This window comes from Capsicum annuum, chromosome 7, assembly GCF_002878395.1.
Source record: "Capsicum annuum cultivar UCD-10X-F1 chromosome 7, UCD10Xv1.1, whole genome shotgun sequence".
Lineage (NCBI taxonomy): Eukaryota > Viridiplantae > Streptophyta > Magnoliopsida > Solanales > Solanaceae > Capsicum > Capsicum annuum.
Genome location: NC_061117.1, coordinates 6,409,519 through 6,437,390, shown reverse-complemented (window position 1 = coordinate 6,437,390; position 27,872 = coordinate 6,409,519). Strand labels below are relative to the sequence as shown.

The following is a 27,872-nucleotide window of genomic DNA, read 5'->3' as shown; positions in this document are numbered from 1 at the left end:
ATCGTCATACCCGACTTACAAGTCATCAGTACCACATCAATTCTCCAACTTTTTATGCCATTTACAACATGCACATATATAAAACTTTCACACACATCAAACACATGCACCATGGTTCTCAACATGTAATAGTTTCAAGAAACTTTATCATTTATGACTAATATCATGTCAATTGCAAAAACTCATGATCTCGATGGTTTAACACAAGTATAGTGAGGGGTATAAACATTATCATGGGGGATTTAAAGAATTCATAATTCATATACATCTCACCTTTTCGAAATTCAGATCACATGTTCACAATTCAACAATTGAAATATATGCAAGCCAACAACCCCATGATATTTCAATATTTCTTTCAAAACCATATCACAAAAACATGTTATTGGTATTAAAACAAAACCCCACTTGTAAAAACACACGTACACATATAGATAGTAAAGTCTTGTGTAAATTCTTTTCAAAAATCATGCCCATGAAATTTGGGACAACCCCACGTAGCTCTATTTAGGAATTTTAAAGGATGCTTCTTGAAGCCTACGTTCTGAGGATTTCAGATCTTCAATTATCTTCTAAAACTCACGGTCAAATCTTGCATTATTTAGATTTTTATTTTGAAACCCTTAAGAGAGTTCTTGAGTAATTTTGGTAAAAGTATGTGTATTATGGTTATTTGGGAGCTTAATCTCGTGTTTAAGATGATAAAGGGAATAAAAATACCTAAAATACGCTTAATAAAATGGACAAGGGTGCTGAAAATAAGTTGGGCGCGATATGCCAGGCGGCGCCCGTCCTAGAGCACCAGTGTATCCTAGGCGTCGCCCGCCTTAGAGCAGTGAGATAGCCCAGGCGGAGCCTGCCTTAGAGCGGCGGGGTACCCCAGGCTGCGCCTCTCAATCGCCTCAAGCTACTGGAATGGCACACCAAACATGCCCTTAGGCTCGTCTAAAAATTCTAAAACTCATCTGAGATATACTATGACCTTGCCTCATCGCAATGCAACAAGAAAATCTAAAATCAAAGATTGGGAGGACTGAAAATAAAATCCCCAAAGTTAAGAGCTAAAAAATGAGACTAAGTCTCTTGACACAGAATATTTTCAAGTTTTCAAGGCTAAGAGTGCACTACTAGGGGTTAGTACATGCACGAATTTTATGGGCCGTTATAGATTAATTGCCCAGAATCGTGTTTTGCCGATAAGGGTTTATTATATCCCAAAAGAGGGATTATACGTTGGCCTAGTGCCCTGTGGAATATCAGATTTAGATACTCCAACCCTTGCGGCAAACTTGGGTTGGGGGCTTGGCCGCCATGTTAAGGGCAGATTCCCTATAGCTAATGGGATACTTTTTGATATGTAGGGTGCACCACCTAGCTCACAAAGAAAGGAATTGCATTTACAAAATTTCTTTATGATCATTTGATATTGCCCATGTGTTTTAAATTTTTCACGACCCAAACTAAGGCCCTGGCCATGACGAGCATCCCGAACCATAAAGGCCCAAACAGCCTTTTAACTTGAAATCATATACACCATTCATACATAAATAAGGAAATACGAAAATTATAGCAAGATTGAATCATGGTCATAAATCTTATATGAATTTAGCATTAAAGAATGAAATCCAAAACTAACTAGCAATATCTGCAAATCGTCTGTGAAACATCTACTACATACTCTTTAACACAATCTGAAAGATGGGACAAGGCCCCCAATAGACCAAAACCGTACCACTAATAATTTTTTAAAAATAAATAGGCCTGTCGGAATATTAGAGGCTCACCAACTGGACACTGCAACTCTGTCTGATGAATTCTACTGCTTGTCTGGACCCCTTGACTGAGCCTCAGAACCTGAGAGGTAGGAGGGAGGGGTTCAATACAATATACTGGTACTCAAAGTAATCCAAAATAAAACTTTTATATAAGTAAAATAATGGAGAGAAATATGTTAAAACATAATGCATAAACAGTTCTCAAAACACATAGGCACTTTCTGAAAATCATAAATCATTCTTGTCAATGCAATGTCTGATCTTTGTATTACTTCTGAGCTAGGTGGCACTCTCCTACAACTTTGATATTCCACGGACTATATGGAATCCGTCATTGACTCGGCGGGGAAGCCCCCAACCCAAGTATGCCGCAAGGTTTGGAGTTTCTGATTCAAATACGCCACACGGCACTAGGCCAGCGTAATAAATATACCCAGATCGGCAAATCACAGTTTTGGGAAATGAGTTATCTGAACTCGTTTCCTCTTCAGGAAACCAACTAATATCTCTTTATATCTTATTTTAGCCTTTTTTGAATATACATCATTCTGAAATTCTAAAATATGAAAGTCTGGTAAAGTCTTATTTCTGTATTAGTCTGTGTCTGTTATGGCATTGTCTGAATTGGTATTGTCTTACCAAGACTTGCAAGTCATTATTTTGAGCCATATATGATTATTTCATTCTAAAACAACGTTCAGGCCACTTGATCATGCATATAGTGTAAGAAGAGTCATATCTCAAATCATAAGTCAAAAATCATGCAAAGACTCTCCATTCATTCAACAATTTCAACAAGTAGTTGCCAACTTCTCAAAAACATTCCTGAATTTTCTTTGTTTATCAGTCTCAACATTTAAAATAATAAAAGCATTCCTCTCTCCCATTTCTAATCATCATGAATTTCACATAAGACAAATAGTATCTTGAATCATTCTGTAAACCATGAAATATAAGGATTCATAACTTATAAATCAAATAATAAAGTAATGGGAGAGGGAGATTATATATATTTCATGCTCTCAATTCAAAATTCACGGTTTTCAATGCATACATACATATATACAATTCAAATCAATTTGGGGGAAAGCCGAAAGGCCAAAACAATATCATCAATGTTTCTAAAACATGAACATATTCATAAATTCAAACCCCTTTCTTATAATCATGATTTCTATGCCCATGAAATTTTAGAAAAACCCCGCGTACCTCTATTTAGGAAATTAAAGGATGCTTCTTGATGCCTACGGCTTGGAAATTCCAAATCTCCAATTTGTTTTGAAAACCCACGGTTGAATCTTGAGTTCCTTGGAGGAGAAGTATATGAACTAGGATTTTTGTTTTGAGGAAAATCTTGAGAATGTTGAATATTATGCTTATAGAGGTCTTAATCTCCTGTTTGGATATTTTAAGAGACTTGGAAAAAGTTCAAACTACCCTTGTTAACTTCTAAACGAAACTGAAAAAATTTAAATTGGGAACTCGATCTCATTGGCCACCGCGACGCGCCACTATCGCGGTGGGTCACTGGAAATTGACGAATGGGAATTTGGCCCACTCCGCGACGCGCCACCATCGCGGAGTCTCACTGGAAATTGACCATCGTCATTTACACCTTCTCCGCGACGCGCCAAAGACAAGAATGACGGTGTTTTATGACTAGGACTTAAATTAACCATAACTCCTTAACTGAGTGTCCGTTTTGGACAAATCTTATGTCGGCGGAAAACTTATTCGTTTACCTACGTAATGAAAAGTTGAAATCTAAGGAATTCCACAGGAAAATAAGTATAAATCATTCTAGAATCCAATACTTGATACTTTAGGGACAAAAATTTAGCTAGGAAAAACTTCGGGGCGTTACAAAATTACTCCATGCATAACGCTTTATGAAATGCTCTCATTTATGTTATATATAAAAACACATTATTTTGGATTTCTCTTTGTACTAGTACATTTATATTCACCCCCTATATTTCTGGGTCTGAGGCTCAGTCTGGGGGTCCCGCTAAGCCGTAGATTTGTCAAACAGAAGTGTGCAGTTGGTGGGCCTCCCTTATTTCGGAAGGCCTGTTTTTAGAACACTGTTATTTCATTTTGTTTTTGGTTTGACTGGGAGTATTGTCCCAGCTTAGACAAGATGTTGATTTTCATATCGTTAGAGATTTCGCAGACTGGTGTCATGTGTTTTGAATGTTATGAACTTAATTTTGTATTATTCAGTTGAACTAAGAGATTGACCATGTTTCCGTCTTATTATATTTTCCGCATTTCTTAATAATATACGAGTGGTTTGCATGATTGCCAGATAGGAAGGGCACTCGGGCCTTCATGGTTCGGGATGCTCGTCGCGGCCATGGCCTCGGCCCAGGTCGTGACAGTTTATATTCTGCCAGCAAATTTGTTTTGTTCTTAATTACCAACAACAATGCTCATGATTTCTAAAACACTGTTGTAAGTATCCCAGTGTGCTTGCTATGCTTGTGCTAGTTAAATAAAAAAGCATGACATGTAATTTTTCTGAAACTCGTAAACATTCTCACGTACTGGTTTTATGTTCTATTGGTTCACTTTGTGCAATGCTCTTGAATTTTGGTGAACAGTTTCTGTTGCTACCTCTTCTGCAGTGTCCAGTTCCATTTTAGTTCTACTTGTGTAGCCTGGTTTCGACTTAAGAGTGACTTCTTGTTAGCTACAAGATTCTTGTTATTTTCCTTAATGAACGCAAAAAAGATTATACCTTGTCTCAACATGGAGTTTCATGTTTGAGATTCTTAACAAATGTAACCAAAAGCTATTTGCCCGACCTGATTTGGTAAATGTGTTAGTTCAAAACGCAAGAATTTGAGTAAATGGTTGATCTTTGCTTTACGGTTGAAGGAATAGAGCCCAAGATGTGCATTCATCTTTGAAGATGGATTTATGGAAACAGCTTTTTAAGTCTCTGGAAAATCTTTTAGATTTGTTTTTCCTTGAATATATGTGTGTACAGTATAAATATATAGAGAGAGTACATGAGTGCAATGTTGAAAGAAATCTAGAACGCGATCAGAAGTTGATCTATAGCCGTGCCAATATGAGACCTATCATGGTTCTTCAGTTTCCTTACTGTACGCCCGATGTCAGGTTGATTCTTGTACTTTTTTATTGTTGCTGTCTTTCATATGTTATGCATGCCTTATATACTACTACATTTCTTTCGTACTGACATCCCTGTTGTCGGGGACACTGCATTCAAGCTTGGCCAGCATAGCAATAAGCCAGCCCAGGCCCAAGTGGACTTGTTCAAGTGGAACAGAAAGAGGGTAACATCAGTCCAGGCCCATAATATTTCTCCCACATCGGCTGCAGAAAGCTTCCTCCTGAGTTCATGTTAAGAGTTGTGACCGAATTATGTTGAAAGTTTCACGGTGCGATCCATATTTGTGATTTTCAATGAGATCTGTGGTGGTAGCGTAGGGATAGGCCCGATCCTGGATCCCACCACCCATCTCAATGGGGTGCGGGGGCAAAGCACACAGTATGGATTTTTATGTTTTTGGGCCTAGGACTTATTTGTATGCACGTATTTATAAGTTCATTTAGTGGTTTATTTTGTGTTTTCAGAAAATACTCATTCTCCACATTGTACTCCTCTCCTTTCATTATAGTGAAACATCCTCTGCCCGTGGTTTTTCCCGCAAGGATTTCCACGTAAATCTATGAGTTTTTGTTTATTATTTTGCTTGTGGTTTGCTTTATTTCTGCCGATTTATAACAGTTCATATAGCAAAACATTTAGATACATATTTGTTCCTGTGGGGACATCCGATAAAATTGGAATGATACAGAGAAGATTAGCATGGCCCCTGCGCAAGGATGACACGCACAAATCGATAAAAAGGTCCAAAAATTTTCTCCTGTTTCCATATTATGTTCATTATACAAATTTTCCATAATTATGTTGTATGCCAATGCCAACTATGCTATTAACCTATGCTTACATTTCCTTTAGTGCCTTGACAATTCTTTTTTGTTCCCTTCATCCCTTAGGAAATAATCCATGATTGTTTAGCTGCATAATAAGAAAAAGAATAAAGTCAGTTTCTGTAAAAAAAATTAATCAGTTGTATGCTAGATCTATTTTTAGCATGATTTTAACTTATACACTACGACAACATTAATGATTTTACACTATTCGTGTACTTTAACATGTTGAAACGCGTAACGTGTCTTAGTTTCATCGAGCATAAGTTCTAGTTGTAGTGTGCGCAAGAGTTTCATTTTCCTTTGAGGTGGGACATTGTGACTTTTCAAGAAGTTATAGACAGTGAAGATAGTGTCATATGTTGATTATTTGGCAGAAGTTTCAATTGTATTAACTTGTGAATATTTGTACAGTACTGACAACTTTTGTCTGTGAGGCAGAACTTCTTGTCCATTAAACAGGTTACCGTCTCTGACTTAATTGAAAAGTCGTGAACTTTTGCCTCATACGCAAATCTAATTTATGCGCGATAGACAACATAGGTTGCAAATCACATGTTATAACAAGTTAATAGGTGCTATAGTGTACAAATATCTTGATACTGTCAGTGTATATAACAAACAACAACATACCCAGTATACTCCCACCAAGTGGGATCTGGGGAGGGTAAGTGTACGCAGTCCATACCACTGCCTCAGAGGTGAGATAGAGAGGTTGTTTCCAATAGACCCCCGGCTCAAGATAAAACAATCTAGACTTCATACTGTCAGTGTATATAAGTTGAATCATCCTAATAAGTGTAAGCAAGTTACCTGTTCTAGAGATTTTCCAATCTTTGTCACCAGCAACAGCCCAAAAGAAGTATCCTCTAAGTCTTTGTGCTTGAGCATACCTTAACTTTGTTGCAACAGACTTAGTGTCATCAAAGCCAATCCAAGAAGTTCCGGCCACCGAGTAAGCAGAAACTGTAGCAGAATCATATACAACCTTAGCATTATTCTCCTCATTGAACTTCTCTATTTCCCTATAAGTCATTGTCCCTTCATCACCAGGACCAACACCAACTGCTGGTGCACCAATTCCATCTACATTAGGATCTTTCAATTTCCATGTCCTACCATAAAGTGGCAATCCCATGATCAACTTGCTCCTTAAGGCCCCTGCCTTGATCCAAGTACTTAGTCCATAACTTGTGCTAATGTTACTTTTCGTGTCGAATAATGCTGCTTGTGCACCTGTGGCAGATGTGTCCCATGATCCGCGATAGTCGTAGAACATTAAGTTGATCCAGTCTAAGTTCTTGTTGATTGAAGGCACAGGATATGATCTGAATTCACCCCATAAGAAGAAGTCAACAGAGAAGTAAACAGCTGCTGTGATCAAAAGTTGTGGCCTTCTTGTCTTCCAAGATTCTTTTTGTACCTCAACTCTCCATTGGTCTAGTAAAATCGCTAAATTCTCCATGTCCTTATTGTTCTGAGGGAATTCCCAGTCAAGATCAAATCCATCAAATCCGTACTTTCTAGCTACTTCTATGCTAGACTTTATAAAACTCAAACGAGAGGCGGATGTAGATGCCATACGCGAGAACCTAGCCGGTCCTTCACCTCCTCCCCCTACCGAAAAGAGTGTCTTCACGACTGGTCTTTTGGACCGGAGGGTGGAGGTGAAGTTGTAGAGGAGGGTGGAGGTTTCATCGTCGATATCGAATGTAAATGTTGTGTTGTTTGGGACAAGGAATGCATAGTAGATGTGAGTGAACAAAGATGTGTCTATAGATGATGGTGGGAAAGTTGAAAATGCCCATGAAGGGTAATATGCACCTTTGACACCTTTAGATGAAGGAGGATGTGCCATGACACAAGAAAGGGAAAGACAAATGATAACACAACATAGCAAAATGTTAGTTTTAGGACTAGCCATTTTTATTAAGAAAATATACAACTATATGATTGTTTGTTTATGTTACTTCTCTATTTATAGGACAAATGGAACCTTGATAATTGATGAAGGTCAAACTGGGAATATCTTTTTGTTTTTATTGTTTTGGTATTAAGGAATTGGCTGTTTCTATTTGGCTACAAGATGTGAAAAACACGACTTGGTATGTGTGGATAGAGTGAAAGATTACCTAAAGGAATTGGTTCCAAAAAGTTGATATTTTTGACTAGTTAGTTATTGGTATTGTCCCACTTCTCAATGGAGTTGATGCCTTTTTGTTAGAGTTTGTGATCCAAATTATGTTGATTTGGCTTTGAAAAGTTTGCGGTGCGACTCATACTTGTGAAAATCCTCTGCCTGTGGTTTTTTCCTGCAAGGGTTTCCACGTAAATCTGTGTGTCTTCTTCTTATTTTTCTTTTGCTTGTGGTATTGCTTATTCTGCCCGAACATAATACTTTTTATTACTTTTTTTAAAAAAAATATGTGCAGTGTTCGATACTAGTATTGAAGTTCGACTAAATTAGAATTTGTACTGGAAAGTCCAACAATGGAAGGTAAAATGCGACCTTGAGCCCACGATTAAATCCCAATTTATACGGAAAGTCCCAACTTGAAAATTCCTTTTGACACTTTTTTTTGCTTCTCTTTGGTGTTCGATATTAGTATTGAAGTTCGACTAAATTAGAATTTGCTCTGAAAAATCCAACAATGGAAAGTAAAAAGTGAGTTTGAACTCGGGACTAAATCTCAATTTATATCGGAAAGTTTCACATTGAAAGTAAAGCGTGTCCTAAAGAACGTGACATGTATCGAAAAAAGACAGCCCGATGCACTAAAGTTCTCACTATGTGCAGGATTCGAGGAAGGGTCCCACCATAAGGGTGTATTGTACGCAGCCTTATCTGACATTTCGGTCAGAGGCTGTTTTCAAGATTTGAACCCCTGACCTCCTGATCACATGATAACAACTTTACCGATTAGTTCAAGACCTGTATCGAAATCTCAACCCAAAAATATTTAATTAAAAATGAAAGAGTAATTACAGCTCGATCATAATTTTTTATTGGTGTGCCCTTTGACTAATTCAAACTCTAGAAGATATTTTAACATTAACAATAAGTCAAAAGAGGAAAAATTCATACCACCTCTCCCTTAGGATGGTTAAAGTTTGACAAATACCTAATACAATTGTCCACTCAAGATGTAATTATTAGCTAGTTATGTGGTTGTAATACAAGCACATACAATCATCTCCATGTTATCGTAGGTCAACTTTTTGCTGGAAAATTAACAATACTTATCAAGTCAAGAATAACAGAATACTTTTATTTAAAAAAAAAAAAAATATACTAGAAAGTGTTCAATATTTAATTACAAAAAAAACACCACCAAGTTGAGATTAAAACAAGCTTAAGTTTATCTAATTAATGTGGAAGATGCATTCTTTAATCTTTAAAATATATTGAGATCTATCTTGATTCTTATTAAGTACCTTTGTTTCACTATTTTAATGTTTATTTAATGAAAAATTGAATGGCCTGTATTTTTTGGATTTTACGCCATCATTTTTAGCCAATTCTTTAGTTTCTATAAAACGATAGTGTCATCTAAAAGATTAGGTCATCTAAAAGATTACTGCAAGTAACCAATAAAGGAGATTAATAACATACAAATAAAGTAATTTTCCTAATAAAATGCACTAATAGCGTACAAATTCGTTATGTTGCGGTTAAGGTTGAAGGTAGAATTTCGACTATGGTGCACAAATTTGGCTGAGTCCAATGACTTTAGCATAAACGTAGTATTTTTTTCTAAGAAGCTCATTTAATATGTACAAATTATCATTAGTTGATTACTTTAAATTTTAAATTCGCCGTTGATTATTATTATTAGTTAAATTTTTAAAAAATTGTAATGGCATTTGACCTTTCTCACATGAATGAACATGTCCCATGAAGTAAATGGACAAATAAGAAACAACAATAGAACATATAATTAATGGATATGACCACATGAGCACAAAAATTTTCATCAATGGATTGGTCATGCGTTGAACATTTTACATATAAAATATGATAAGAAAAATTAAAATCTTGAATTTAGAAGTTAAGAAAAATATTTAATAGAATTGTTGACATAGTCTTATATTATTTTCTCTTTTCCTATTCGGTGATCGATATTCATATGGTGTTTGACTAAATCCGATTTCACGTCAAAAAGTCTTACTCTGAGGTAAAACACTTCCTTATAATGGTGATTTCGTATCACGAAAAGTTCGAACTTGAAACTTTTAATTAAAGATGAACGAGTACTTATCACTCAATTAAAATTTTTGTGAATGATCTTCTTTAATTATTTATTTATGTACTGTAGATATATTAACAAATTAGTATATCGTGATGTTGAGTCAATCTCAACATAAAATGATGAAGCCGCCTTTATTATATAATGCGTATAGTTTAATTAAAGTTTAAGAAAATAATATAAACATACACCTTAACTTCTTATATTTATACAAATTTTCACCCTCACAAAGTAATTATAAAAATTTCAACTAATTATGTATCTTCGTTGGATGTATTGGGAGCTAATTATATATCTTGAAAGACTCAAAATCGGAAAAAATATATCGGCAGTTAATTATGTATCTTTACAAAGGAAAAAGTACATCTTCTATGGAAGTATTATGTATCTTAACAGACCGAAAATCAAAAAAAAAATATCGGGAGCTAAATATGTATCTTTACAAAGGAAAAATGTATCTTCATTGAAGATATCAAGAGCTAACTATGTATCTAGATAGACCCAAAATCGAGGTTTTCAGTAATTATGCAAAATGTTGGGATTTTCTGTAATCAAGCTTCAAACTGCGGGATTTATGTTGTTTGCCCCATAAATTTTATGGCATCGGATCGTTAAATTCATTGTTAAGTGCAGACGAAAAGCCTCACTTTGTGTAACTATCAATTTTTGTGTCTTCACGTTCTTATCCTTTTTTTCTTTATTTTGTCTTTACTTATTATTTAATAGTCTTATTTTATCGTTTATCTTACCTTTTATAGTAGTTTTACTTACCTTACTTTTTGTTGTAGGTTTAATCCTTCAAAATGGGGCCCGGGGAAGCGAATTTTTAGACGGGAAGTCGAATTATCACCGACAAAATGAAAGTTTAGATAGTCAACGAACTGAGAAACTACGTATAGTTTTAAATTAGGCATAATACATAAATATGACTCTAAACTTGACACTAAATTATAACTTTGACCTTAAACTTTGACAGTGCACAAATATGACCTTTAACTATTCAAAACTGCACAAATATGACCCTCAATCTTACGTGACAAAACGCATATTCAACATGCAAAACTGGGTGTGTCCAGCTTAAAGTCTAAGCATTTCAACGGTAAAAAACTGGTAAAATGACTATAATGCCCTTATTAATTCCTTTTTATATATTTAAATTACTTTTCACTATTATTTTATTATTATTTTTTGGCTCAAAGATGAAAATGACATCTAATTTCTTTTGTCATTGCGGAAAAAGAGCAATATTAAAGATTTATTAATTAGGTTGGTCAGCCTCATACGAAAAAATCACGCGAGTATCTATATATATTATAAAGCAGAGGATGAATTTAAGTTATATAATATATCTAAATATAATTTATTTAAATATTAAATTAAAGATGAAACTATACTTATAATAAAAAAAATTATAGTTTTAATAAAACGTTATTTATTTAACGTTATTAAAACGTTATTAAGGATAGTAGTAGTAGTATATTAAATTAATGTTATCAATTAATGTTATTAAATTAACGTTATTAAAATATTATTAAATTAACGCAGGGACGGACCTATGTGGTTGTCAGGGGGTTCACCCGAACTTCCTTGGTAAAAAATTACGTGGTATATATAAGGTAGAAAATCTATATTTATGTACGTATATTAATTTTGAACCATATGAAACAAGGCACTTAGATAGCCCAGTGGTGTTATTTGCTCTTCTTGGGCGCTTCCTTCAGCCCACTGAACTATCAGAAATGACTCATTTATGTCATCCGTTAAAAGTTGGGCTCATTTATGCCATCGCCGTTACAAAATAGGCTCATTCATGCCATTACTTTTTAACAGCCGGTTTTAAAAAGCAGTCTTGCCACGTGGCAGCTTATTAAAGGGCCACATCATTTTTTATTTTATTTTTTATTTTTTAAAAAAAATTAATTCTCTTTTTAAAATTTTTTTTGATCCATTAAAAAGAATCCATCCAATTTTGTGATCCATTAAAAATTAATTTGATCTATGCTTTTAAAATTTGATTAATTTTTCATGATCAAACAAATATTTAAAGAATTTTTTTTTTTTTAAATCTACTACTAAAATTTATAACCAAACGCTATTCTAATTAAGCATATAGTATGTCTTAGCATGCATGAAATATTTTGTCAGCCGAATGTAAGTAACTTTTAATTTTTTATTTTTTTATTAAGCATAGAATGACATCATCAGCATTAGGGGCGGCTTAAGCAAATTTATGGCTTAAGGCAAAAATCAAACGGAGGCCTTGTGTTTTATTTTTTTATATAAAATTTTTTCTTAAGCTTTTAGTTTATTAAGATTATGATAATAAGAATAACAAGGACCTCTCAACAAACATTTTGGTTTTTATTCTTTAGATGTTAGTTTTTTGTTCAAATTACATTGGCATTAAGTGATTATAGTTGATTTATTTCTTAATTAAAGTGATTTTTTTTCTAGAGTATTATAAAATGAAGGGTTGTACGAGATATTTTAGGCGAATCTCTGATAAAAAATGAAGAACTTTATAATTAAGGAATAACAAAAATTTCTATGATATGCATACTTTTAAGCTCGATGATGACATATTTTGAGGGACAAGTACGCGAGACATATTGCGCCAAAGTAGACGATATGTTTTATGGGCTTAGGAGTTAGGTCGTGACAAATATATCACTCTCTAGTTCTGTACGGTGGTCAGGGGCGGAATTAAAGCTATTTATGCATAGTTAAAGCTATTTTATATGTATATATAGTTGATGTTGAATCCCCTTCTGTTAGTTCGTGTGCTTACTTCTTTTGATTTTGAATCATCTTCGTTAAATTCTAGCTCCACCATTAACAATGATGGGAAAAATCTCAGCAAGAGCGCTTCTAGATGCACATGACCAAGGCGGGTCAAGAAGAAGGACTGATAGATTTTTAAGGTTAACAAGTTACGCACATGACATCTTAATCTAATGGTCCACATTATTTATGAACAAAAAATTACTATTTATTAAAATAATCAACTAGAATTTAAAAATAAAAATAAAAATAAAGAAGTCAACTAGAAATTCAATCTATTAGTCAAAGACGAATTAATTATCTTGGAAACTTTATTACACAGAGACAAAAAAACACAAGATTAGTCAAATAGGAAAAATCCATTTCTTTTTCTGTTTAGTAATTGGGTTCTTTTTATTATTATTTTTTAATCGTAATACTTAAAAAAAAAATTACAAGAAAAATAGAGGTACTTGTAAATACCTCTACTTACTAAATTTTCCCTTATTTATCACCAACACATATAATAGGACAAAATGATTCAATTTTATAATTTAAAAACAATGAAAATGATTTTTTTTTTTCTTCTTCTCAAAGTTGTTATCAGCAATTTATTCAAACGTCCAAATTGACAAAATGTGTATTTTTTTGAATCATTGAAGTTGACAAATTGTAATGATTTCGTTTTTGGCCTTTTTAACCAATCCTTAATTAAAACGTGTTTATATTTTGAATAATGTGAAAGATGTTTATTCATATAGTTGACTACTATTTCACGGTGCCTCATAGTTGATAATCCATTTTAGGTTCGATTAATTTAAATTTGCATAGAGAAACTTTTCTTTGAAGGATAAAATAAAATATTCTCTATCATAATAATTTTATATTCAAAGTAAAAAGTTTTAAATTATATTTATATATCAAAAGTTTGAAGTCAAATTCTTTGATTAAAAAATTTCTTTATCATAAACTTTGGTGGTATAGTTTATAGTCCATAGAACATTCTCAACTATAATTTCCACTACTTTTTATAAATAAAGAAATTCTTGAAGTACTTTGTATATAGCCCTTTCAGAAAAAGGTAAGATCTATATTAAGCATTTACATATATCTGTTGGGTTCAAAGTGTGAAGAAAGTGTGAATGGAAAATGGAGAGAAAAATGGTGGAGGGAAGGAGATACCGATTTGGAAAGTGTACTTCCAAAATTGGAAAGTTCACTAAGTTTCCCACATGATAAGTGAGGCAAGAAAATAGAGATGGCTCGCGCCATCATCGTCGTTGCTCACTCGGCTCAAATTTGGATTTGGATTTGGAAAATGATTGTAGAGATCTAACTTTTTGGACAAAATTTATTTGAATTTCAAAAAATACCAAAGGAAAAAAATGCAAACGCAGTAAAAAAAATTTCGAACTGATGCCACTGTTTCGTGAACTGGTGCCACTGTTTCGTGAACTGGTACACTGTTTCATGAATTGGTGTTTGGGAAAAGACATGTTCTTTGGATAAACGGACATGAATTTTCAGAAAAGATACACCATTTAATTGAACCAATGTCACCTTTTCAAAGAGGCATGTTATGGCTATATAAACCTGCTTTCATTCACAGATTTAGATACGAAATTTTCAGAATACAAAATTCTTCCTGACTTCAAAAATACTCTGTGTGATCAATAAAATGTTCTGTGCGTTCGAAGATATTTCAGTTATTTGAGGTACCGCTACAATTGGTTTGTTTGGCCATTTTATCCTGGGAGAAAAATTCTACAACCTCGGGTACAGTGAGGGGAATTATTTCCTTAAGGAAAGTCCGTGAATTCGGGCGACTTGTCCATTTCTGTTTTCATCTTTATTTGTAAAATTCAAATACACCTCTTAGAAAGATCATTTTGATCTTGTGTTGAGGGTATTTACTGCACTTCATTGTGTTCTTGTTTTTAAACATAGAACTAAAGTTGAAGTTGTTGTTCTGCATATACAGATTATGCGTACTCGTAGAAGGAAATAACATTATCTAAACAAATTACCCATCTAGAAGGGCATAATACTTTTAACTTGATCTTAGCTGATATTTACATTTTTTATCTTTGGAAATGAACTATTATAAAGTTGAATAAGTAGACACATGCTTACTACATAGCAATTTGTGTGAGATTCACGTATTTTATATATCAAATCGCGTGCAAATTTTACATGTGGAATTTTTTGAAGCGGAGGCTATATTTGAAAAAATTATTAAGCGGGACTGAAAAATCAAGACCAGCTTCCCTATGAAGGTTACTTTATAAGACTTTTCATACGAGGAACAAGTACAACATGCCCTTTAACTTGATAAAGAAAATAGACTGCGAGACAATAAAAAAAAAAGGATGCTAAAACACTGGTGTTTATCCAACAGGTTGTCCATGACAACGTTTTCTTCACGAATAGCAACTGCAACCACATCAAAGCAAGCATGGTCCATTTTGCGGAAAGAATTTCAAGGTGATTCAAAAGTCATTGTAGTGAAACTGCAATCACTCAGGCGTGACTTTGAAACCTTGATGATGAAAAATGGAGAAACCATTGCTGAATTTCTGTCAAGAGCAATGACAATTGTCAGTCAAATGAGATCCTATGGAGAGAAGGTTACTGATCAGACCATTGTGGAAAAGGTATTAAGAAGCCTGAATTCAAAATTTGATCACGTAGTTGCTGCTATAGAAGAATTTAAGGATTTATCAGTATTTTTCTTTGATGAATTGATGGGATCTCTTCAAGTTCATGAGACGAGAATCAATCAATCTATTGAGAAGAATGAAGAGAAAGCATTCCAAGTAAAAGATGTAACCGCTAAATTTGGAGATAATAATGGCTTTACAAGTAGAGGTCGAGGAAAAGGAGGATTCCGTGGTGGTTGAGGTCGTGGTTACGGAAGAGACAGAGGAAGGAATAATGGGCACAAGAAGTCCAATGAGCAAGGCAACACAAAGAATAGCATTCAATGTCACCATTGTCATCGGTATGGGCATATAAAGGCTGATTATTGGTATAAAGTCCAGAAAATGAATTTTGCTGCAGAAGAAAATGCGGAAGAGAATTATCTTTTTATGGCTTGCATTGGTACAAACCATAAGCCAAGTAATTTATGGTTTGTAGATAGTGGTTGTTCAAATCATATGACAGGCGCCAAATCTATGTTCCGAGAGCTTGATGAGAAGCAAAGAAAGAAGGTGCAGCTTGGCAACACAAAAAAAATGCAGGTTGAAGGAAAAGGCAAGGTGATTGCCGACACTGGCCACGACAAAGTAAAAGTGTTGGATAATGTTCAGTTTATACCTGATCTTGGATACAATTTGTTAAGTGTTGGACAACTGATGACTGATGGATATTCTCTTTGGTTTGATGACGATGCGTGCGTCATTACAAATAAGAAGTCAGGCAAAAAGGTTCGCATCACCATGACGCCAAATAATATGTTTCCGCTGGACATTTCCAAAATGGAAAATTTTGCTTTCGCTGCAAACGCAAAGGATGACTCGAAGTTATGGCATTTAAGGTACAGTCTTCTCAATATAAAGGTCCTGAAATTGCTCGGTGATAAAGTTATGGTTCTTGGACTACCAAAAATTAGTTCTCTCGATTTATGTGAAGAGTGCATTTATGGAAAACAAATCAGGAAACCTTTTTCCGTTGGAAAAGCATGGAGAGCTTCTAATTGTTTAGAATTAATACATGCTGACTTATGTGGTCCTATGCAGACTAAGTCCTTAGGTGGGAGTCGTTACTTTTTGTTGTTTACTGACGATTATAGTCACATGAGTTGGGTGTATTTTCTGGAGAACAAGTCAAAAACATTTGAAAATTTTTAGAAATTTAAAGCCTTGGTGGAAAACCAAAGTAGCTGCAGTATCAAAGTTCTTCGCACAGATAGAGGAGGAGAGTTCATGTCCAACGAATTCAATTCGTTTTCTGAAAAAAATGGTATCCATAGGGAGTTAACAACTCATTATACTCCAGAGCAGAATGAGGTCGATGAACGGAAGAACCAGACTATTGTGGAGATGGCAAGAAGCATGTTGCGAGCAAAAGAACTCTCAAATCAGTTCTGGGCAGAAGTTGTGGCAGCATCTGCTTACTTACTGAATCTTTCACCAACGAAAGTTGTTATGAATAAAACCCCTTATGAAGCTTGGCATTGCAGGAGACCAAATGTAAGTCATTTACGGGTTTTTGGGAGTATTGCTTATGCTTTAGTAAACTCACAAGCTCGTCAAAAGCTTGATGAAAAATCTGAAAAATGCATTTTTGTTGGTTATTGTACTCAATCTAAAGCATATCGATTGTATAACCCTCTTAATGGCAAGATCTCAATCAGAAGGGATGTAATATTTGATGAAAATGCAAGTTGGGAATGGAGTAAAAAGTTCGTCCGACAAGAGATTCCTATGCCTCTTTGAATCACTGAAGATGAAGGAAAAGAGTCTACCCCTACAAGTCCACTTTCAGGTTCTTCAATGGAGTTACCAAGTTCACCAATTTCAGCAACACATGAAGAGTCTTCAGATGAGATAATTCTATTAAGAAGATCAACAAGACCAAAAAAGCCAAATCCCAAGTATGCTAATAACCTTAATGCGACTTGTCAATTTGCTCTCTTTGTTTCAGATCCCTTAAATTATGAAGAAGCTATCGAAAAAAAAGAGTGGAGGAAAGCAACGGTGGATGAAATGCAGCCCATTGAAAAGAATGGAACATGGGAAATGATAGAGTTACCAAAAGGGAAAAATGCGATTGGTTTGAAGTGGGTGTTTAAGACAAAATTTGTTGCAGAGGGTAGCCTACAAAAGCACAAAGCCCGTCTTGTGGCAAAAGGCTATGCACAGCAGTATGGTGTTGATTTTGAAGAAATATTTTCTCCGGTAGCTCGATTTGAGACGGTAAGGTTGGTTCTGGCAGTGGCTACACAGTTGCAATGGCCAGTTTATCAATTTGATGTCAAGTCTGCGTTCCTCAATAGAGACTTACAAGAAGAAGTTTACGTAGCACAACCTGAAGGTTTCATAAACAAAGGCAATGAAACAAAGGTGTTCATGCTAAAAAAGGCATTGTACGGCTTGAAGCAAGCCCCTCGAGCATGGTATAGCAAGATCGATGGTTACTTCCAGAAAAATGGGTACATGAGAAGTGACAATGAACCCACGTTGTATGTGAAGAAAGAAGGTAATAATTTCATCATTGTATGTCTTTATGTTGATGATATCATTTACACTACTTCTTCTAATTTTCTTGTGGATAATTTCAAGTCTCAAATGATGAATGAGTTTAAGATGTCGGATATGGGGTTATTACATTATTTTCTTGGCCTTGAAGTCCACCAAACCGATGATGGAATATTTCTTTCACAAAGGAAATATGGCAGAGACCTTCTCAATAAATTTGGCATGCTTAATTGCAAGTCTGCGGCTACACCAATGAATATAAATGAAAAATTGCAGCAGGAAGGAGGTTCAGAAGCTTGATTGAAGGTCTAATATATTTGACGCACACTAGACCCGATATTGAATTCTCTGTTGGTGTTGTTTCCAGGTTTATGCAGCAACCTTCAAAGGTACATTATGGATCAGCAAAGAGAATCTTGCGGTACATTGCTGGAACTTTGAACTTTGGTATTTGGTACTCATGTACCAATAATTTCAGATTGTTTGGGTACACGGATAGCGACTATGGAAGTTCATTGGATGATAGATGAAGTGTTTCAGCAAATGTTTTCACTCTAGGCTCAAGCGCAGTGACTTGGAGTTCAAAGAAGCAAGATACAACAACATCATCAACCTCAGAAGCTGAGTATATTGCAGGAACTTCAGCAGCTTGTCAAGCAGTCTGGCTTAGAAGGGTGTTAGGAGATCTTCAACAAGAGCAGAAGGGAGCAACGAAGATATTTTGTGACAATAAAGCAACAATCTCCATGACAAAGAACCCAACATTCCATAGAAGGACAAAGCATATTGATATTCGTCATCATTTTATCCGTGAGTTGGTAGCAAAGGAGGAAATATTGTTGGAATATTGCAAGACACAAGAGCAGCTGGCAGATGTACTGACCAAGGCTTTATCAAAGGAGAAATTTGACTATTTCAGAGGAATGATTGGTGTATGTAGTTTTGAATCAAGAGGGATTGTTGAATAATGATTCAAAACAAAGTAGGAACAGTAACGTAGGACATGGGTAGTTTGGTAGAACTAGTCTTTTGGATTCTATTAAGTAGGTTCCTATATTTACTCAAGTTTAATGAGTGTTGCTGAAATAGAGTCTTAGTTGGTTATAGAACCTTTATTTTAGGGATAGTTGTTTTATCTGTTAGCCTATATATTTGAGCATCTAGTGTGTTATTATTTGCAGTAAGTTAAGTTAAAAAAACAGAAAAGAGACGCAGTTTTTCTTCTTCTCTGTAGCCTACCTTGTTTCTCTGTCTTTTAATTTTTCCTCTGTTCTCTGTCCAACACTTCTAACCAATTCAGAGCATGAATCCAGCAGCAAGCAGTGTTATTAAAAGCGAAAAGCGCAAAAAAGCGCTAAGGCATGTTGGGGTTTAAATTGCAAAGGGAGAAAAAATATTAATATTTATGTTTAGTTCAAGACTGATAATTATAAACATGAATAACAAATATATGAACAAAAAAATTAACAAACAATTACGATAAAGTGAGGCATCAATTTTTTAGTGTCGCCTCTTCAGAAGAGACTCATTGGCAAGGAACGGTATGCCTTAGAAACTTGATGATGACGGTGAAGTGCACATAAAGCGAGGCGAAGCTCTCAACGCGTTTTGAGCCTCACTTCAGGGCTGAAGCGCTCTTTAAGCCCCTTTGATAACACTGGCAGCAAGAACAGTAGGCTTATTCAAGTCTTGCAGGGTTATTTTGCCCAACTAAATGGTTTTGTTCTCTAGTACCAGCAACAATCCTCATGATTTCAAAAGCATTGTTGCACTTACTGGTTTTATGTTTTTCTGGATTTGTGATGCCTTAATCTATTGTTTCATTTGATGCAAAAAGAAAGGGCTAAGCTCTCACTAGGCGCAGGGTTCAGGGAATGGCCCGACCACAAGGATCTATTATACGCTGTCTTACTTTGCATTTCTGCCAGAGGCTGTTTCCACGGCTTGAACCCTTGACCACATATTCCAAAACTGCATTTTTTGTGAGCATGTTCAGTTGTGACTTGTTTTGGTATATCTGTATGTTTGCACTGCATTCATGCTTGGTCCAGCCCATTATGAACCAAGTCCAAAAACAAGTGGACTTGTTCAAGTGGAACAGAAAGAGTAAACAGCAGTCCAGACCTTTAACCACAAAAGAAACCCAACAAGCAAGCAGATATTTCTCCCACATCGTCTGCATAAAGCTTCTTAAATGAGTTTATATAGAGGATTGTCCCATTGGGGCCACCTAATAAAATTTGAATGATAGGGATGACAATCACAGATTTAGAAATGGTCCAAATTTTCACCTCCACTTGACAATTATATAACTTGATCTACTTCAGTTATGGGATTGGTCTAACTTCTTGGTTTAATGTTTTTTTTTTTTTGGATATATATGTGATGCCTTTATTTATTGTTTCATTCAATGCAATGCTTTTGAATTTTCCAAAAAGGCATTTTTGTGAACAATTTATGTTGTGACTTATGCTTACCTCTTGTTCACTGTCCCAAGATAGCTTTTGTTATGCATATAAGAGACATTTTAATTCTACTTGTGTAGCATGGTTTCGAGTTAGAGTGGCTTGTTGTGAGCAACAAGATTCTTGTAATTTTCCTCAATGGATGCAAAAAAGATTATAACTTGTTTCAACACGAAGTTTCATGGTTGAGATTCTTAACAACGTAAAAAAGGGCAGCCCGTTGCACTAAGCGCCCGCTATGGGAGGGGTCAAGGAGGAATGATCGGGCCACAAGTATCTATTGTACATAGTCTTGCTCTACATTTCTGCAAGAGGTTATTTCCATAGCTCAAACCTGTGAGCTCCTGGTCACTCAACAACAACTAAATATATAGTCTTTGGAACATCTTTTAGATTCGTTTTTTTGTTGAATACTTGTATGTACTATATATAGAGAGAGTACTTTTAGAGTGTGGGTAAAAGTCCCACATTGGTTGGGGAATGGACTGGTAGTTTGCTTATATGTACTTGGGTAAACCTCACCTCACCTCTTGAGCTAACTTTTGAGGTTGAGTTAGGCCCAAGGTTCATTTCTTGACATGGTACCAGAGCCAGAGCCAGGTCCATTCCCGTTTAGGCTCTCGGTCCACGCGCCAGTGTCAGTTGGGCCTAGGCGTGAAGTGGGGGTGTTAGAGTGGGTACCAGTCCCACATAGGTTGGGGAATGGACTGGCAGTTTGCTTATATGGAATGGATTTCTTGTTGTTGTTATACTACATAATCATTCATGACTCCACAATCACCATACTCCAATTCACTACTGTGACAGAAAACTATGAAAGAAGTTGCTAAGTGTGGCATGATGATCAAGTAAGGAGACAGGCGAAACAAAACTTTGAAACTTTGAAGTGTTAACTGAACAAGGTATTTCAACTGTAAACATGGAGTTTTATGTTTGAGATTCTTAACAAATGTAACCAGAAGCTATTTTGCCAACCTTACTTGGTAAATGTTGCTAGTTCAAAACGCAAGAATCAGAGTAAATGGTTGATGTTTGCTTTACGGTTGAAGGATTAGAGCCCAAGTCGTGCATTTATCTTTGAAGACAGATTTATAGAAACTGCTTTTTAGGTCTTTGGGACATCTTTTAAATTCGTTGTTCCTTGAATATGTGTGTGTACTGTATAAATATATAGAGAGAGTACATGAGAGCAAATGGTTCTTCAGTTTCCTCATTATATGCCCGATGTGGCATTCAAGTTTCAGGTTGATTCTACCAGTACATTTCTTTCGTACTGACGTCCCTGCTGTCGGATACACTGCATTCATGCTTGGCCCAGCTCAGTAATAAGCCAGCCCATTATGGTTCAAGTCCATACACAAGTGGACTTGTTCAACTGGAACAGATAGTGTGTTTCTCCCACATCGGCTGCAGAAAGCTTCTCCTCTGAGTTTATATTGCAGAACATTGAAGCGTTCGTATTTCTCCCACATTGAAGTATTTGGAACGATACAGAGAAGATTAGCATGGCCCCTGCACAAGGATGACACGCACAAATCGAGAAATGGTCCAAAATTTTTTTCTCAGTTCTGGTTTACTGATCAGTTTCCATATTTATGTTGTGTATGCCAATGCCAACTATGCTAACATTCTCCTTTGTGCCTTTAAAACATGCCCGTCAACGCCATTTAAGACATGAACTGGCCATGTAGGACGCATGTGTCTACTTGCTCAACTTTGTACAAGTTAAAATGCCTACTTGTGCATACCGAAAGCTGAAGCCAAGTTAAAGTCACATTTATGTATTATTTTTATGTCTACTTTAGTTATGGGATTCATCTGCATTAGCTGAAAATGAAACTGAAAAGAACAATAATAGGCTCTGTGGCATGTTAGGATTGTTACATTGTCTACTTTATGACTCAAAAATGTCCTTCTAACCAATTCAGAGTATGAAATCCAGCAGCAACTAGTGTTATCAAAAGCGAAAAGCGCAAAAAAGCTCTAAGGCATGTTGGCAGCAAGAACAGTGGCTTATTCAGGTCTTGCAAGGGTTATTTTGCCAACTAGATGGTTTTGTTCTAAGTTCCAGCAACAATCCTCATGATTTCGAAAACATTGTTGCACTTACTGGTTTTATGTTTGATACGAGTACGACCACGAAGATGGACGAGAACGAGTGCGTATTGAATCTTTTCAAGGAAGTACACAAGTAAAGTGTGAAAGAGGGCCTAAATGCACTAAAAACGGCCCCTAAGTTACACTTGATGGGCACCTCACCCTTGAGGGGTATTGTGGTCATTTTGTATTCTATTTTGTAATACACTATATATAGAACCTCTTAGGGATTTTAGTCTTAGATGTTTATTGATATTGAAAGTTGTAAGAACATTTCTCTCTTATGAGAAAGGCCTATGGCCGAAACATGGTAACTAGGATTTCCAACTTAGTGTGGAATCATTCGTGTTGGATTCATGCTTGGAACGTTGGGTGCTAGAGGAGGTTGAAGTCTCTCTTGTGCTCACCGAAGAGATAGATATTTGTAGTGTGTAGTGTCAAGGGTCCAAGAGTGGAATAGGCTCTTGAGTTCTTAAGATTATACCTTCACTTTGTCTATCTATCTATCTTTACATTTCTTGTACTCTTTGTTGTTGTTCTAGTCAAAACCGTATGTTGTTGTTTCCATTGTGTTATTATTCATCTTGTTATCTTGATACTCTCTTTGTTAGTTTGTGGTGTCTGTTTTGGTGTCAAATATACCATTGTTATCTCGTATTGTTGTTGTTGTAGTGAATCCGAGAGTGGTCTCCAAAAAGGTCCTCGGATCCTTGAGATTAGTGGACTGATTTGGAGTGTGTTTTTGTGCTTCCGTTGTCTTTCTCCTATCAATGTTTTTCTGGATTTTTGATGCCTTAATCTATTGTTTCATTTGATGCAAAAAGAAAGGGCAGCCTGGTGCACTAAAGCTTCTACTAGGTGCAGGTCCGGGGATCTATTGTATGCAGCCTTACCTTGCATTTCTGCCGGAGGCTGTTTCAAGGCTTGAACCTCCGACATCCCTCGCCTTCCTTTGATGCAATGCTCGTGAATATTCCAAAACTGCATTTTTGTAAGCAATTTCTGTTGTGACTTGTTTTGGTTAGAACTGGTATTATCTGTATGATTGCTACCTATTTTGCACTGCATTCATGCTTGGCCCAGCCCATTATGGTTCAAGTCCAAACACAAGTAGGCAGTCCAGGCCCATAACTGCAAAAGAAACCCAACAAGCAAGCAGATATTTCTCCCACATTGGCTGCAGAAAGCTTCTTCACTGAGTTTATATTGCAGAACATTGAGATATGTGTTTGTCCCTTCGGGGACATCCGATAAAATTGGAACGATACAGAGAAGATTAGCATGGCCCCTGCGCAAGGATGACACGCACAAATCGAGAAATGGTCCAAATTTTTTCCCCAATCTTGGTCTGAAATTCCATCAACTTGACATCTGTGTCCATCTCTTTTAGTTTCCATATTATGTTGTATCTACAAATCTTCCATAGTTATGTTGTATGCATATGCCATTAACCCACGCTTGCATTCCCTTTGTGAGCAATTTATGTTGTGATATGCATATGAAGAGACATTTTAATTCTACTTGTGTAGTGTGGTTTCGAGTCGAGTGACTTCTTGTGTATGCCAGTGCCATTTTTGTTCAGTCCTGGTTTACTCATTCAGTTTCCATATTATGATCCTTTTACAAATCTTCCATGTTTGTGTTGTGTATGGCAATGCCAACTATGCCAACATTTTCCTTTGCCCTTTAACTTGGCCTCAACTGGTATTTATAACTTCAATTTAGGATGAACACAAGTATACTTGAACTTATATGAAGTTGAACATGTAGATATACACTTCCTATGTATAAAAGTGCATAGATTATGAAAGCTTCATCTTATTTACGACGAGTATTCCCAGTGGACTCTAAATAACAAATGTGTAATCCTAATCCTATGAGCTGTAGGTAACTAACTAGCAACACAATATCGCGGTAACAATACACTGAATTTGCACAATTCCAGGGAGTTATGCGCCAATACTATGTGTCATAATACATATCCTTTCAGTGGGCTTTTACTTTTGCTTGTGCACCGCATCTTGTATAGCATACCTTGGCTTGGGCGCCGCACAAGGTATTGCACATGGGGACTTTTGTGCTGCAATGACTATGGCATACTTAAGTTTTTGCACTGCACACTCCATAGCACACTTGTGCTTGGGTGCCGCACACCCCATAGACCAGATGAGGTGGTGTTGGCATGTTATGAGGCCGAAACATAGACCAAAGTCAAGGTTCCATTGTTACAACATAATCTTGTTTCGGACTCAGCCTTTTACCACGTTAACTTACTTGTAAAGCGCCCAATACTCAAAAACTCACCACATCTGATGTAACTCACTTGTAAAATGAATTTGATACCTATCTCCTCCTTAGTATGTCATACACCTACACTTAATCAATAACAGCTAAAAATAATTAGAAGGGTGGGTAAATAACAACTAAAAATAATTAGAAGGGTGGGTTTCCTCATAAACAATTACGATAAAGTGAAACATCAATTGTTTAGTGTCGCCTCTTCAGAAGAGACTCATTGGCAAGGAAAAGTATGGCTTAGAAACTTGATGACGACAGTGAAGTGAACATAAAGCGAGGTGAAGCTCTCAACACGTTTTGAGCCTCGCTTCAGGGTTTAAGCGCGCTTTAAGCCCCCCTTTGATAACACTGGCAGCAAGAACAGTTGTTATCCCTCATGATTTCAAAAACATTGTTGCAAGTATTCCAGTGGCATATAACTTTTCTGGAACTCGTACGCTTACTGTTTTTATGTTTTTCTGGATCCGTGATGCCTTAATCTATTTTTCATTTGATGCAAAAAGAAAGGGCAACCTGGTGCACTAAAGTGCCCGCTTTGTGCACAAAAATCTATTATATGCAGCCTTACCTTGCATTTCTGCCAGAGGTTATTTCCAAGGCTTGAACCGTGACCTTCCGGTCACATGACAACAACTTTACCAGTTAGTCCAAGGCTCCCCTTCATTTGATGCAATGCTCTTGAACTTTCCAAAACTGCATTTTTGTGAGCAGTTTCTGTTGTGACTTGTTTTGGTTAGAACTGGTATATCTGTATGATTGCTACCCATTTTGCACTGCCCTAAGATAGCTTTTTTACTCGTATAAGGAGCCTTTTAATTCTACTTGTTGTGAGCTACAAGATTCGTGTAATTTTCCTTAAGGAACGCCAAGAAGATTATACCTTGTCTCAACATGGAGTTTCATGTTTGAGATTCTTAACAAATGTAACTTGATGTTTCCATTATATTCTTGAATAATTTTCCCGACCTGATTTGGTAAATGTTGCTAGTTCAAAATGCAAGAATCTGAGTAAATGGTTGATGTTTGCTTTACGGTTGAAAGATTAGAGCCCAAGACGTGCATTCGTCTTTGTATATATGTGTGTACTGTATAAATATGTATTGAGCGTACATGAGCGCAAATGTGCACCTGTGTAGGCATGTTTAGGCCACTTTACAAAAACAAACATCTAGTGTAGTGGAGAATTACTCATGAATTTTGCCAAATTGGTGAAAGAAATCTAGAACGCGATCAGATGTTGATCTATAGCCGTGCCAGTATGAGACCTATCATGGTTCTTCAGTTTCCTTATTGTACACCCGCTATGGCATTCAAGTTTCAGGTTGATTCTTGTACTTGTTTACTGTTGCTATCTTTCATACGTTATTCACACCTTACATACCAGTACATTTCTTTCGTACTGACGTCCCTGTTGTCTCGGGTACACTGCATTCATCCTTGGCCCAGCCCATTATGGTTCAAGGTCCAAACACAAGTGGAACAATAACCGCAAAAGAAATCGAACGAGCAAGCAGATATTTCTCCCACATCGGCTGCAGAAAGCTTCTTCATTGCAGAACATTGAAGCATGTGTTTGTCTCTTTAGGGACATCTGATAAAATTGGAATGATACAGAGAAGATTGGCATAGCCTCTGCGCAAGGATGACACGCACAAATCGAGAAATGGTACAAATTTTTTCTCCAATCTTGGTCTGAAATTCCTTCAACTTGACATCTGTGTGACTCTGTCCATCTTTTTTATTTTCCGTAATTATGTTATATGCCAATGCCAATTCTGGATATGTTGTTGTTGTTACTTAAGTTATGGGATTGATCTAACTTATTGGTTATTTTTCCCTGGATATGCTATTGAATTTTCCAAAAAGGCATTTTTGCGAGCGATTTTATGTTGTGACTTGTGCTTACCTCTTCTGTACTGTCCCAAGATAGCTTTTGTTATGAGTATAAAGAGACATTTCAATTCTACTTTAATGTGGTTTCGAATTAAGAGTGACTTCTTGTGAGCTACAAGACTCTTGTAATTTTCCTCATTGGATCCGAAGTTTCATGTTTGAGATTCTTAACAAATGTAAAAAAGGGCAGCCTGTTGCACTAAGCGCCCACTATGGGCGGGGTCAGGGAAGAGTGGCCGGACCACAAGGATCTATTGTACGTGGTCTTACTCTACATTTCTGCAAGGGGCTGATTCCATAGCTCAAACTCGAGACCTCCTGCTCACTTGGCAACAACTATATATATACATAGTTGATGTTAGTAAAGACGTGCATTCATCTTTGAAGATGGAATTATGGAAACTGGTTTTTAAGTCTTTGGAACATCTTTTAGATTCGTTTTTTCCTTGAATAAGTGTATGTACTATATAGAGAGAGAGTACAAGAGGCAAGGCCTGCGTACAAACAACCCTTCCTGTACCCCGCTTGTAGGATTACACTGGATTTTTTGTTGTTGTTGTACTGCATAATCATTCATGACTCCACAATCATCATACTCCAGTTGACTACTCAAACAACTTTCCTTCATAGGCGAGACTTGAGACTCAAACAAGTTGTTGTTATTGTTGCTAAGTGTGGCAGGATGATCAGGTAAGGAAACATAGGCGAAAAAACCATATCTGAGGTGAAATTACTTTCCAAACCTTCGAAACCTGAAGTGTTAACGACCTATAAGTTCGGAAATAGTGAGACTATTATCTGAACAAGGTATATCAAGTGTGACTAAAGTTTCTTGTGTGGTACTGTCTTTGTTCTTGGAAAAGGCAGGAACTTTAGGATTTGGCAAGACTTCAGTTTCATTTTTCAGCATGGAGTATACCTCCAACATCGATGGTCGGTCTTCCCATTTTTCTTGGACACACAACAGTGCAACTTGCAAGTATCTCAGTTGTTTACCTATTTGAGCATCATCGTGCAGTGACGGATCAATAAAATCCTCTCCGTTGCCTTTTTTCCAGAGTTCATATGCCTGAATTTTGATCAGATGAGGTTAATTAGCTTCCACGTGGAGATTTTGACATCGAACTAGTTCGATAAGACTTCAAAGACTTACATATTCGAGAAGATTCA

General features: G+C 36.2%; 2 protein-coding genes and 4 non-coding genes across 6 annotated transcripts; 4 read left to right on the top strand and 2 right to left on the bottom strand.

Annotated features, from left to right (window-relative positions):
* Positions 1–5,566: 5,566 nt before the first annotated feature.
* LOC124886154 lies at positions 5,567–5,671 on the top strand. The gene has a single exon (XR_007043242.1). It is a non-coding gene; the product is annotated as a U6 spliceosomal RNA (small nuclear RNA).
* LOC107877663 (nod factor hydrolase protein 1) lies at positions 5,648–7,813 on the bottom strand. The gene is made up of 2 exons (XM_016724349.2): positions 6,555–7,813; positions 5,648–5,829 (listed from the first exon to the last, which is right to left on the bottom strand). Exons 1-2 carry the CDS (start codon positions 7,663–7,665, stop codon positions 5,804–5,806), a joined length of 1,137 nt encoding a protein of 378 aa, XP_016579835.2. The 5' UTR covers positions 7,666–7,813; the 3' UTR covers positions 5,648–5,803.
* A 14,054-nt stretch (positions 7,814–21,867) lies between these two features.
* Positions 21,868–21,972, top strand: LOC124886157. The gene has a single exon (XR_007043245.1). It is a non-coding gene; the product is annotated as a U6 spliceosomal RNA (small nuclear RNA).
* A 1,770-nt stretch (positions 21,973–23,742) lies between these two features.
* LOC124886150 lies at positions 23,743–23,845 on the top strand. The gene has a single exon (XR_007043238.1). It is a non-coding gene; the product is annotated as a U6 spliceosomal RNA (small nuclear RNA).
* Positions 23,846–26,384: 2,539 nt separating this feature from the next.
* LOC124886153 lies at positions 26,385–26,487 on the top strand. Its single transcript, XR_007043241.1, has one exon. It is a non-coding gene; the product is annotated as a U6 spliceosomal RNA (small nuclear RNA).
* An 816-nt stretch (positions 26,488–27,303) lies between these two features.
* On the bottom strand, positions 27,304–27,872 carry LOC107876344 (cysteine-rich receptor-like protein kinase 21; the record flags this gene model as incomplete). Its single annotated transcript, XM_047415154.1, is given in 2 exon segments — positions 27,304–27,771; positions 27,856–27,872. Coding segments are annotated over 2 exon segments (326 nt in total), but the record flags the coding sequence as incomplete, so codon positions are not given.

Coding starts and splice junctions, on each gene's coding strand:
- LOC107877663 (XM_016724349.2), bottom strand. CDS start 7,665: ATGGCTAGTCCTAAAACTAACATTTTGCTATGTTGTGTTATCATTTGT. Junction 5,830..6,554: donor TTGGAAAATCTCTAGAACAG/GTAACTTGCTTA, acceptor CTTATTATGCAG/CTAAACAATCATGGATTATT.